A 13886-nucleotide genomic window follows, 5' to 3' on the forward strand; every position below is an offset into this window, starting at 1 on the left:
TAAAAAATGTTTTAGTCGTTGGTAACTGGTTTCTCATTGAAAACGGATGCCTATTTGTGATACTGGTGTTCCCGTTACAATGTAACACAAAGATTTAAACGTAGAGTGAGTGGAAGCCCCACACGGGCAGGCCGGGCGGCATCCAGTGGCATCGGGCACCTTTTTCGTGGCTGCAGCGTCAGCCTGCACTGCCGGGTGTGAGACAGACACGCACCTAACAGTGTGAGAAGCCAGATGTGGGAGGCACTGGGCACTGTGGGCAGTGAGGCAGGAGCTTGGCCGCGTGTGGGGCAGAAGCTCCATGGCTAGAATGGGATGTGTTTGGGTCACGGGTCTGGGGGAGGGTGCGTTCTGGCTATAACTGGATGTGTTTGGGCCACAGAGGTCTGGGGGGTGCATTCTGCATCCAGCAGCTCTCACATGGCAGTCGTGGTCCCCGTTGCTGGTCCGGCCTGTTGTGGAGTAGCGGGGGCATTCGTGGGCGAACCCAGAGGCTGAAATTCCACCCCAATCAGAGCTCTATTCCAGGGAAAAGGGGAGAAATTGAGTCAGGCTTTGTTGTTCTGCAAAACAGTGACACCGCTCAGCCAGCGCTGCGGGTTACAGCATACTCAGTGGCTTCATTTCACTCTCACAGTAACCGCTGGGGGTGGATTCTACGATTATCCTCATTTTTACAGAAAAGGAAGCAGAGATGGTTCACAGCCGAGTCACCTGTCCAGGGTGATGCCTTTGTGGGGTCCACCAGAGCCCACCAGTGTCGCAGAGGCGGTGAGCCCCTCCCGCCCAACACACAGCCCCTTGGCAGGGGCTCTTTAGCAAACCTGCAGGTGGGCAGCTTGGGGCGTTTCTCAGCTAGCATCACGCCCGCTTCAGGACTTGAAAGCACTCGACTGGGCTCGCTGGTCTGAGGATTATGTGCTCGGTGGAAATTAGTCATTCTGGGCTCTTCTCTCCTTCACTCTAGGAGGACTGGGACCCAGAGAGCTCCGGGATCAGCTCCCTGGCTTGGAGTCCAAAGCCAGCTCTGACCACGCCGCCTGGGGCAAGAGGGAGGGGAGCTGGGTTCCGTCTCCGTGGCCTGGCACATCCAAGGTCCCTTTGTGGAAAAGGCACGTGTAGCACCCGTTACTAGAGGATAATCTGTAACTTGGTGCCTCTCCCAAGGGAGCACACACGTCTACACGGGAAGTAAGATTCCCTGTACCCACTGTGTCTCACAGTTCAGAAAAAGTTGTCAAAGTGCTCAGACTCAAGAAGTAAATAAGGAAATATGAAAACATGACTTTATTTCTTTCTTTTTTTGAGACAGTCTCGCTGTGTTGCCCAGGCTGGAGTGCAGTGGCACGATCGCAGCTCACTGCAACCTCAAACTCCTGGGCCAAGCAATCTTCCCACCTCAGCCTCCCAAGTAGCTGGGACCACAGGCATGCGCCACCACACTCAGCTAATCTTTGTATTTTTCGTAGAGACAGGGTCTCATCATGTTACCCAGGCTGATCTCGAACTCCTGGGCTCCAGTAATCCACCCACCTTAGCCTCCCAAAGTGCTGGGATTGCAGGCATGAACCACCATGCCCAGCTGAAAATATAACTTTAAAAAAAATCTTAGCTCCGTAAGAACTAAGCCAGATCAGAAAACGAATTCTGTCTGTGGCCCCCACAGCTGTGAAATGGAGTCGCTGACTCGCCATGCTCGTGCACGTGCTTAGTGCCCACTGCAGAAGGCTGCTTTGAATGAAAGCTAGTGTTTATTCGTGCACTCACCCAGAAGGTTTCTGCTGTTATTGAATCAAATTACCCTACATGTGAGGCATTTTTCACAGCCAGATGCAGACAGGGACACAGACGCAGCAGCACCCACCACACATGAACGTTCGGGGGTCACTGCCTCGTCTTCATGTCTTGGGAGTTGCTGTTTCTGTCTTTAAATCCGAGCGTCAGAAGGATCTGAGACACCCGATATAAATCCCTGGCTTGTTAATGATGCTCACAGAGAGCAGCCACGCCCACAGACTGCATAATTTATCTCCATCCTGCAGAAGTCTGATTTTCATGTAAACCTAGGACACGTTCAGAGACTTGGAAGTTAGCGATTCTAGCCCCTGCCTTAGGCATGCCCGTGTGGTTGTTTCTGCTTTGGATTGGCTGGTGGTAGCAGCTGCTGGCATCACGCAGTTGGCTTGGCTGCAGAGTGAGCCCGCGGAAGAGGGCTCTCCGCATCTACTCTGTGACTCAGGCTTCTCCTACCAGGCTCATCCGAGGACGGAGGCTGTCGCTATACAACGCGCAAGTGTGGTTTCTGTCACAGATGTGGCTGTCGCAGAGAGTGCTGCCTCCTCTCCCGTTTCCAGCAGATGCTTGGGAACCTTCAGAAGTCTTGGGGATTTTCTCCCAGCACCGTAGCCATGCCACCACGAGTGAATCCTTAACGTGGACCAGCACGGGCACCTCAGATGCCAGGACCGGCGTGATGTATGCGCCATAAGACTGTTTTGGAGGGTTCAGTCAGCTGGTCACCCAGGAAAGGAAAATGACTCGGCTCTTACTGTGGAATAGCAAATGACTGAGCTCGGGAGAGATGGTTCTGCCTCAATCTGTGACTCGAGGTGGTTGGTGTTAGGCTGAGAAATAAGAACACACCGAAAGTGCCTGCCCTTCTGTAGATGAGAGCAGGTTCTGGGTCTGCGGGGGTGCGGCTGCCGGGGCCCCCGTGTGCCATGCCTCTCACCTGGTATTGCAGAAATGGCATCATGAATACGGGGGATCGCTCTCCCAAGAGGTTTTCTGAGGGATTTCGTGGGCAGCTGGCTTCCCACCTGCACACATTAACGGCGGCGTCTCTTCCTCACTGCAGCCTGCAGGACGCTGGCATCGGATTCATCCTGGTGATAGACCGGCGACGGGACAAATGGACCTCTGTGAAGGCGTCCGTCCTGCGCATCGCAGTAAGTGCCACCCGGGGCTCTGCCCTGAGCCCGGCCCCTCCCTGGGCTGCATGACCGCATGGTGCCCTTCCTCTGTGTCTGCCGCAGTTCCTGCTTTGTGCTGAGTGGGACAGAGCCCAGTCCCGGCGGGTGGAGGCTGGCGCCAAGGCCCCCCCTGCTTGGGCTCCCAAGGCACTGGTGCCTGGGTGTGAGTTTTCCCAGATGAGGGAACTCTTAGGGAGCCCAGTGTGACTTGAAAACAATTTCCCCAGGCAGGGCAGCCCATATGTTTCCGAACACCAAGTCTGAGATGCTCGGGACTGAATATGCCTCTTACATATTTATACATTAGTGGTTTTCTCCTTTCCAAATCGGGCCATCTATCTTTAGCTGTGACACTGAACGAGCCACCACCGCCTCCCTTCCCCAGTGGGATCGAACATGCACTTCCTCTTACACAAAGCACAACAGTCCTGACCAGGCAGGACGGGGGCTGTGTGCAGAGACGCTCCAGGCTGGAAGTTGGAAGTGGTACTGCACAGCTTTTCTACGTGATTTTCTCCTTTCCAAATCGGGCCGTCTATCTTTAGCTGTGACACTGAACGAGCCACCACCGCCTCCCTTCCCCAGTAACCCAGCCTCGCAGGCAGCCACCCTCCTTTCCAAGGACTTTCCCTTGGCGTCTGAGAGTCTGTTTGCAGATTCTGCACGCTGCCTTCCGTAGCAGAAGGGGAGCTGGGTTTGCTGTTGGTTTTAACCCAGAGTAATCATTTAAGAGGGAAGAGATTAAGTCAGCAGAAGCCCCCAAATCTTATTTTTGTCGGTAGCTCCCACCAGTATGCATGACCCCGGCATGGAGCATTTTTCACCCACGCTCGCTCTCCCCGCCTGTCAGTCCAAATTTCATTGCTGCCAAAGGACCAAAAAAGGCTGCCTGTCTGCCAGGAGGTGACCCAGAGCCTGGGTCCAAGCACCTGCATGTTTGCACGCCTGCCACAGCCCATCCCTCCCAGGCTCTGGGACCCTGGGTCCTCAGCTGTGATGGCACAATTGCTCCAAGCATCCCCCAGCACCAAACCCCAGTGAAGTCAGATTCTCCCAGTGAAGTCTGATTCTCCTGGCCTTTCCTGGCTCCCGCGTTCAGACTACCTTTGGGTTCCCCAGCCTCTCGGTGGCTGCTGGCTGGTGCTCCAACGTTCGAGGTATAGTGAAAAAAGTCATTCCTTTCCCCGCACATTGCCTCATTCCTTCATCTTTTACAAGAATTAGAGGCCCCATATCTGCTCCGATGCCCACAACCTTCATCGTTTGGTGCGAGCCTGTCCTTGAGCCGCTGGTTCTCATCGAAGTCTTTAGGATGAGGCATCTCCTTGCACCCTCACGGCACCTCTCTGCCCCTCGCCGCGGCGGATCCCCGTTCCTGACCCTGCCTCAACCTGGCACACACCGCCTATGGCATCGTTATCTGAAATAATTCAAAACGCTTCAGGATGCTTCCAAAAAAGTAGACATGTATAGAATCTGTCTTCCTTTGTTTTAACAGTGCGTTCGTTTGCTTTTGCGTCACTATAAAGACGTACTTGAGCTGGGTAATTGATAAAGAAAGAGGCATAATTGGCTCACAGTTCTGCAGGCTGCACAGGCTTAGCACCTGCATCTTCTCAGCTTCTGGGGGGGCCTCAGGGAGCTGCCAGTCGTGGTGGAAGGCAGCGGGGAGCCGGCATCACATGGTGAGAGAGGGAGCTAGAGAGAAGGGGGAGGTCCCAGACTTTTGAACAGCCAGATCTCCAGTGAACTTACTGAGCGAGAACTCACCCGTCACCAAGGGGATGGCGTTGAGCCATTCATGAGGGGTCACGCCCATGACTTAATCACCTCCCGCCAGGCCCCACCTCAGCACTGGGAATCGCATTTCAACATGAGACTTGGAGGGGACAAAAATCCCATCCATATCAAGCATCCCCAGAAATGCAGAAAGTTCTTTAGATAAAAGCCATCACCAGCTAACAGCAATGTGTGCCTTTCATTATTGTACATTTTAAATGACTTTGCACATGAAGTCATAGGCAACTCTAAAAATTAAATCATAAGAACCCACGGGGTCAGACCCACATGGACGGGCAACAGTTACTCTTGGGAAGCACCCATCAATCGTGGGCGGGTCCCACAATGCTCCCAGCAGGCACGTCATCGTTTAAACAGCAGACAACACCGTTACAGCCGCATCTTTTACACTTACCTGCCGCTGATATAAACCAGCCATCAGGACGACTCTTAGCAACACGTGGGTGGTAGGAGTCGGCCTCCCTGCCAGGGCACTTGCGGTGTCAGGACGCACCTGGGTGCCTTTCATGCCCGTGGGGTCCAGGCACCTGCATCTTCACACGCCTGCCACAGCCCGTCCCTCACACGGCTCACGCCTCACTACATGTGCCCCGGAGCCTCTGCTCACGCCTCACTACGTGTGCCCCGGAGCCTCTGCTCATGCCTCACTACATGTGCCCCGTCCCCTCTGCTCACGCCTCGCTACACGTGCCCCGTCCCCTCTGCTCACGCCTCGCTACACGTGCCCCGGCCCCTCTGCTCACGCCTCGCTACGCGTGCTCCGGCCCCTCTGCTCACGCCTTACTATGTGTGCCCCAGTGCCCTCACACACACATCACTACGTGTGTGTCTCAGATTAATCAGTCATTCCCGGGTGAGATGACAAGAGCTTCCCCAGATACGAGGTTACTTTTTAAGAAATACAAAAATCATTTTCTAAAAGCAAAGTATTTCTGCGAGGTCACCCTACAGGATAGCGAAGCAGCCCACAGCAGACCCGTGATTTGGGTGTCGATCTTCAGCTGCCGAGCGTCCTGTTCCGTTCACCGAGTGTGTGATCGGATGAATTTCTTAAGCAGGTTGGCTCATCTTGAAAGCTCTGTCTTGTGAACATCATAACTGAACAGTTAGTGTTTGAGTTTTTATTTTTGCATTGATTCTTACACCATAAAAATATGGCTTTTTCTGTCCTTCAATTCTCAGAGTTGACCGACATTGGTTTGGAAGTAACAGAAGCCAGCATTTTCCAGCAAAATCACCCAGAATTCTCTCTGAACACCAGTGCTTTCTTGCTATAATAATTTACGGTCTTTTTTTTTTTTTTTTTTTTTGAGACGGAGTCTCACTCTTTCGCCCAGGCCGGACTGCAGTGGCGTGATCTCGGCTCACTGCAAGCTCTGCCTCCCAGGTTCACGCCATTCTCCTGCCTCAGCCTCCCAAGTAGCTGGGACTACAGGCACCTGCCACCGCGCCCAGCTAATTTTTTATATTTTTGGTAGAGATGGGATTTCACCCACGTTAGCCAGGATGGTCTCAATCTCCTGACCTCGTGATCTGCCCGCCTTGGCCTCCCAAAGTGCTGGGATTACAGGTGTGAGCCACCGCACCCGGCTTATGGTCATATTAATACACAGACTCTGTGTAGTCAGCACGTCCTGAGGCTTTTCTCTGTCCCAGGCACTGCCCGGGCATCACAGATATGAGGGAGGAAGTGAGCAAGGCTCACCGCCAGCTGGGTGAGGACAGTTGAGGGGCATCACAATGGGGTCACAGGCAGGGGCGGCAGGGAGCAGCCAGGAGGGTGGCTGAGCCATGGGGAGGGGGCAGAGTCAGGCCCCACATGCCAGGCCCCATCCATCTGGGCTGTGACCCGGGAGAGGGCGTCTTCCTGTCCCCAGGCCCCTGCTACCCAGGAGCCCAGCCGCCTCCAGAAGGGTTTGGTGCAGGAGGGGCATGAGCAACCGGCAGGAGACGATGATGGTAGACATTGGATGGGCCAGGAGACATGGAGCTCACAGCCCTGGTTTCATGAAGGAGAAGTGGGCCACAAGGCCAAGGAGGCAGGAGGCGGGCAGTGGTGGCACTGTCATAGGAGCTGGCGGTGCATGTGCTGAGGCTTAGAGGGTCACTGGTCAAGGGAGTGAGGGCAGCTGTGGACCCGGCCAAGCCTGGGTCCTGGGCAGATCAGGAGGGGTGAGGGTCTCTGCAGTGGGGAAGGGGTGGGTGGTGGGGCTGAGGGGGAGGCCCCAGGCTCTGTCCATGGGCCACACACTCCTTGGAGAGGGCAGACCAGGGATGACCCCTTGGGCATCTTGATTCAGTTTTTTGGAGATGGTGCAGTTGACCTGATGTGGGGACACCAAGTAGTGGCTGCAGCGGGGCACCTGGACACCAACCCCTGGGCTCCAGGCCTTGACAGCAAGCTTTGGCTGGCCTAGGCTTCCACCTAAAGTGGCTTTGGGAAAACTAGCACTTAGCAACAGCCCAGGCCAGCCGAGCCCTCAAGCAGGTTTCCAAACAGGCACAGGCTCCAGCTGCCCGACCCCACCAGGGTGCCCAGCTCATGGTGCTGCGGGCGCCACAAAGCAAGCCCGTGGCAGAGACTTGCCTCCAAGCGCTCGGCCACCGAGGAAGATGCAGCGCTTACATAATGTGCCGGGATCCGGGGCTATTTTTAGCCACCGTATGTGCTGTCTTAAGAGCTGAGCTCTCCCTAATTTGGGGTGTTCTTTTTTCTTCTTTGGATGCCTTCAGCATGGCTTGGAATAGAAAAATTAGACATTGGAAGAGCCAAAATCCAGTGTTCCTAAAACCAGGCTCACAATCCAGAGCAAGACCCATGTGATGCTGAGGGCGTGTGGGAGCAGGATAGGTTCACAGCTACCCACCCGGGGGCAGAAAGACGAGATCCTCTGAGAACTCACACGTCTCTTCTCCCTTAGGCAGTTGTGCGGTCCTCAGATAGAAGCATCTTTTATAAAATGCTGTTGCAAAATCTATCCCTCTTCCACTGTACTGCATGTGTGAGTGTGTGAGTGTGAGTGTGAGACTGCGAGTGTGAGTGTGACTGAGTGTGTGTGCGAGTGTGTGTGTGTGCGCGAGTGGGAGTGTAAGTGAATGTGTGTGAGGCTGTGTGAGTGTGTGTGTGTGTGTGTGTGCGTGTTCACATTTTGGGAATTTGTAATAGAGTATATATATTCATGTTTAGAGCTAGCCTAAATCAAACTAAATCTAGATCCTCAAGTAGGTGGCTGGAGAAAGTGAATCTGATTTTTAGACTGCATGGGGCCAGAACTCTCTTTCCTGTAACACCGGTGCAGTCTGTGTGTGCAGGAAAGGTAGAAAACAAGGTGTCTGAGGGACCCCGGACTTCTAGGTCGTCCAGCAAATCCTTCACATTTGCAAAGTACGATTGTATGCGGCCCCGCGACCAGATTCCTCCCCTGTGCCAGCTACTGGGGCTCTGCGGAGGAGCTTACCGTGGGGGCGGTGGGGGCGGTGGGAGCCGTGGGGGCCAGGGCGGTGGAGGCGGGGGGTGGCTGGGGAAGCGGGGAGGCGGGAGGAGCGGTGGGGGCGGGGGCGGGGGGGGCGGGGGGAGCAGGGGCGGTGTGGGGGGAGGGGGGCGGCAGGGGGCGGTGGGAGCGGTGCTAACTCCAGGAGGACTTCCCGGCAGAGGTGATGCTTGGTGAGAGCCTGACGGGAGGAGGAGTTGTCCAGATGGAGCGGGGCGAGGAGCTTCCCCTGGGAACACAAAGCAGCTGGCTGCCGAGGGAGAGAGGGCCAGGTCCGTGTGCCCCTCTCTGAAGAGGCGAGACCGTCCCCCAGGGCAGGGAACTGAAATGCGCGCTGCATAACTGTGGCGACATGGGGGTGGGGGACCCAGCTCTTCCCAGTGTGGCTGAGCTTTCTCAGAACACCGCTGCTGTGTGCAGCAAGCACCTGCCCAGGTGAGCACAGTCCCACCGTGGTGGACAGAAGGGGACCAGGATCTGCAGGCTGTCTCCTACGCACCAGCTGCTGTGGCAAATGCATTTCAGCGCACCCTGCGCGTTCATCAACCGCCGATTACGGGGGAGGAGCTGGGCTTCGGGGCGACGAGGGAAGCTGCCGATGGGGTGGGGCGGCTCTGGGGGCGGCCTGGGCCTTTCTGTCTCTGAAGCCCGAGCTCTCTCCCTACTCCGGTGGTCCCAGGGCCACGGCGGTGGGCGGTGCCGGTCATGCAGAATATTGCAGGGGGAGGCAGCCCGTGAGGCTTCCACGACGCTGAGAGCGTCTATTTAAACGACTGTCCTTCATCCGAGGGTTCGCTCCTCCCACCTAAGGGTGGATTTAACAGCCTTGAGGTATCTAGCAGGGGTGGGAGATCCAGAGGCCCCAAGCCCTTCTTCACTGTGTATTTCCTGGAACATGGAATCCAAGGATCCAATAACGGGCGGCACGAGCCACTTTGCTTCTCTCTCTAAAGACCTCGGAGGCGACACAGTGAATAACAAGGTTGTCTCAGTCCGGGTCTGCTGCTTATATGTCAAGAGTATCTGAAACTGGGCACTTTACAACGAAAAAGAATTCATGCCTTACAGTTGAGGGGCCTCATCTGGTGAGATCCCTCTTGCTGGTGGGTCCTGAGGCGGTGGGGGGACCTCACCTGGCGAGGGGAGAGTGAGCCAGCCCAGGGCTGCCCCCGCTGCTTACAAAGCCACCAGGCCCCCACCCACCCCCACGACAGCCCATTAATCCGAGAATCCGTGAATGGATGAATCCATTCATGAGGGTGGGGCCGTCCTGACCCAGTCACCTCTGAAAGGTACTGCCTCTCAATGCTGCCATGAGTTTCGAAGTTTGGTAGGGATGAACATTCCAGCCACACCAAATGTATATTTCAGAATTGCTAAAAGAATCCATTTTAAATGTTCTCAGCACAGAAAACTGGTGAGTGGGTGAGGTGACGGATCGGTTAATTGGCTTGATTTAATCATTCCACTGAGGATACCTATAGCAAAACATCACTGGGTGCCCTGTAAGTAGATACAATCATGATTTGTCAGTTAAATGTAGAAACATTTTTTTAAAAAGATAAACAGAGAAAAAGAAAGAGCTCTGAGACCCGGGCTCACTCAGCGGTTTTTTCTCGCAGAGAAGAGGAAGGAGCCCAGGGGTCCCTGGGACCAGGTGCCTCATGAGGCTCCGTATGGGCCGTGGACCCTGCAGGCCACGCCGGCTTCCCTGACTGATAAACCCAGAGCCAGGCCTTGCTGGTGAGAGGCCAGGGACTGCTGGCTGAGCTGCTCCAGCGCTGCTCTTCACTCCCCTTGATGCCTGGAGCGAGACTATTTGCCTGGTTTATTTTTTTCAGCTTAGAGCTCGTTGCACGGAGTCAGAACCCCTGCATCCCGGTGGCTCAGGCATTTGAGTGAAGGTTGGATCAGGAGGGAGGGGAGATGCAGCTGCCCCACGCATGGAGGAGAAGAGCTGTGAGCTGCAGCAGCCTCGTGTCTTTTTCCTCTCAACTTTCAGTTCAGAAAAATTTCAGACCTACAGAAAACTTGGGAGAGTCTCACAGTGAACAAACCTCAGCTGTGGTCATAAACAAAGTGCCCATTCGTGTGTGTGTGTGTGTGTGTACAAAAACACACAGACATAGACACAGACATGTACACACATCACACAGACACATCACACAGACACAAAACGCATCACATAGACACATACACAGACACACACATATATATACACATATACCCACACATACATCACATAAACACACACACATCACACAGACATGCATACACTCAGAGACATACATCACACAGGCACAGAGACACACATCACACACACAGACACACAAACACACAATATATGCACATATACACACATCACATAAACACAGACACACACACACACATTTTGCTGATGAGAGCCGGCTCTGCCATCGTGTCAGTTCATCCCGGATTGCTGACATGGTGTCTCCTGAGCGGAGCTGCCTTCTGCATAACCATAGGCGAGTCTGCATCGCGGCCACACTGCCCTCTGGACGCCCACACATGGGGCTTTCTCCACGTGCCCCGTCATGTCCTTCCTGTATTTGTTAAAATCCAGGTCCAGTGAAGGACGGTGCCCCTGTCAGCTGTCCACCCTTCTCGGTCGTCTCTAATAAATCCAGGTCCAGTGAAGGACGGCGCCCCCGTCAGCTGTCCACCCTTCTCAGTCGTCACTAATCCACCCAGTTGTTGGTTTTTGTTTTGCTTTCTGTCTTTTGTGAGATAGAGATTTGCGAAGGGTTGAAGCCGGTTGCTTTGTGGAATATCCTTTCATCTGGTTTCCTTGTAATTAGGTTCCACGTGGTCCTTTGGGGCGGGAATCCTGGTGGGTGAGCTTCTGGGGCAGCCCGTGGAGGCCCAGGATGTCCATGTGTCCCGTGATTGGGGCGGTGTTGTGTGCTCAGACGGCCAAGGAGGCGTCCGGATTTCCCCAGGAGAAGGTGCCTCTCCTCTTGGTAATCAGTGGGTCATGTGTGGTGATGCTCAGGACGGGGCGAAGGTCCCGTGGCTGAGGTGTCCACTGACCGTTTCTGCCTGAATGGGTGGTTCGGTGGTGGTTGCCACAGGGCTGTGTTTTCAAGGGGAGCAGCAGGTGCCTGGCGTCTGCATCCACACCTGCCTGGAGCCTCCTTCCATTTGTTACTCTGTCTCCTCCTGTGTCCCTGCAACTGTGTCTCCAGTGATCTTCCCTGTACTCTCTGCCTCTGCAGAGTGAGGTTTTGCACTGATTGCAAAGTAAACATGCACGCCCCTTCAGGGTCCTGGTCCTTGGGGAGCTGGTTAACAAGTTGACCAGAAAAACAACCCAAATACTCCTCAACTCTTGATGGGAGCTCAGTTCACACGGCTCCGAATCGGCGAAATGCAACCAATGCTGGGCAGAACCTTGGCAGAACTTTGCTAGTGTCTGCTGAGAAGCCAAGGGGAGGTTCTGGGGCTTGGCTTGGCTGTGGGGTGAGTGTGGGAGAGACGGCGAGCTCCCTCCCATCAATCAATCAGCAGACTGTCCTATGTTCATAGTAGTCCCCGCCCAAATGTCATTCGAGTCCAATCTCAGGATCCTGGATGTACGCCTGTTCTCCAGGTCTGCTTCCTGTGAAATTCGTGGAGATTATTGTACATTCTGGAGTGGGAGTGCGATTGGATGTGTGTCTGCAGATTCTCCCTGTGTTTTCTCCCAGGCTTTCTAGAGGACCATTTGCTAGGGGACCAGTCCCCAAACGGCCGCACTTTTAGGATTGGTTTTAGGAGTGATGGCCTCACGCACACGGCAGCGGCCATCCTGAGCACCCGTGTCTGAACATCTGCAGGAACAGGGTCCACGCCCATTGTTTTCCTCACCCGGTCCAGCGTCTCTGATTCCGGCTCTAACGTCTTCTTCATCTGTTAACACAGAGACACAAACAAACTTTCAAATGCATATTTTTATATAAACTTGTGTTTACTGTTTGGCTACTGTCAGACAAATGTAATTGGTGAGGTTTCAGCTGCTCTGAAATTAAATATATAATGTCAAGCTGGATAGGTGTGGCTTGGAGCAGACCTTAAGGAAGGTGATTTGAACTTGGGGAGGGTTTTTCAAACAGGGTTCCCCAAAGTACCCAGTTCTACAAAGTTCCCAGCATGTCCTGTTGCTTTAGCTGCATTGGTAAATACATGCAGTGATTGTTTTGTGAGTCTCTAAGAATATTAACTCAGAAACCAGTGAACTCTTTTTCTATCTCCAGACTACAGTGCTGTGGTCATCACACATATCTGTTCCTAGGTTCATCCAGGTCAGCCCAGAAAATGAGCAATATTGTTTTCATATTAGATAGAAACCTATAGGATTACTTTACTGTTGAGTAATTTACAAAAAGACTTGACAGCCTCCATCCCAAATTCTTCATCCAGTTACCATTTATACTTACCCCCATCTTTTAAAATAAAGTTTTTATTTTAGAACTTTCCCCAGCTTTTAATACAAATGGTCGACTCCAATTCAGAGAAAATTTAATTTGCTGTTATATTTATTCAGAGTATGTGTTTGTGTACATCGTTAGCACCTTCTCACTCAGCTAGGATCTTCCAATTTATTCTATTTAATATAATGATCCAATAACTTAAAATACGAAACCCTAAAACTGAGCCAAGGAAGAGGGGGTCATGTTTGATGCTGGCAGAGCCTCAGGGACCAGCCTTGCTGCAGGGGTACGCTTCACTCCCAGAGGCTTTAGGGGCAAATAGCTGCACCTGCTGGAGACGTGGACCCCCCCCCCGCCACACACACACACACACACACACACACACACACACACACACACACACACACACACACACACACACACACCTGGCTTCATCTCCGAGCTTCAGGCTCTCAGCTTGTCCTTAAAGATCCAGGTGATAAAAACTACAGTGAAATGTAGAAGAGCATGACTCATCGCACCCTCAGAAAAAGACTGGTTTTCCGTAAATAGTGGTGTCCAATTTCACAGCAGTGTGAGGGATTTTCAGTCCGCCCCTTGCTGAGACACAGAATCTGCCCTGAGGCGTCCCACTCTTTGGGGCTTGCTTCTCAAGGAGAACTGCCCAGGCGCCTCTACCACCAGGATCGCACTCGCGGCAGATGCTCAGCTCACGATTCCCTGCTTGTAATTCAGCCTGTCCGTCACAGCATCTCACCCACACGTGCTCCCTGCAGAAGGTGAATGGCCGTGGCCTTAGTCTATGTCCAGGCGTCGTGCGAGATGGTGGGGCAGAGAGGCTGCAGATGCAGGGCCCCTCCAGAGCACTTCCCTGGGGGCCGCGGCTGGAGAGAATGGGTGTGGAGAGCAGCAGAGACAGGAGAGTCCCCCGGAAGCCATCAGCCTCCCCTCCCTCATCCACTCTGCAGCAGACACCCGCAGAGGACCTGCCAAGTGTGCCGGCCACTGAGGGCCGTGGTCCCTGCCCTCCCCACGCAATGCAGATGAAGCAGAGGTCTCCATGGGAGGGGTCCTGTGGGAAAGGTGTGCAGTGTCCACCCAGCGACAGGACATTGTCCACCTGCCCTGGACGGGGAGGGCAGTGACCGAGCCCTTAGTTTATGCACATGGGGCAGGGGCACATCTCTGGTTTT

General features: G+C 53.9%; 1 protein-coding gene across 24 annotated transcripts in view; it reads left to right on the forward strand.

Annotated features, from left to right (window-relative positions):
* Window positions 1-13886, forward strand: part of MCF2L (MCF.2 cell line derived transforming sequence like) — a 211958-nt gene that overhangs the window by 155091 nt on the left and 42981 nt on the right. For 20 of the 24 annotated variants that reach the window (XM_055360210.2, XM_055360224.2, XM_055360212.2 and 17 more), the window contains one exon: window positions 2858-2948. In XM_055360210.2, coding sequence (XP_055216185.2) covers window positions 2858-2948 — 91 coding nt within the window. Of the gene's footprint in view, window positions 1-2134; window positions 2476-2496; window positions 2613-2857; window positions 2949-13886 lie in introns of those variants that run through there. The other 4 variants (XM_055360231.2, XM_055360232.2, XM_055360223.2 and 1 more) reach the window with 3 other exon arrangements.

This window comes from Gorilla gorilla, chromosome 14 (genome assembly GCF_029281585.2).
Source record: "Gorilla gorilla gorilla isolate KB3781 chromosome 14, NHGRI_mGorGor1-v2.1_pri, whole genome shotgun sequence".
NCBI classification, from domain to species: Eukaryota; Metazoa; Chordata; class Mammalia; order Primates; family Hominidae; genus Gorilla; species Gorilla gorilla.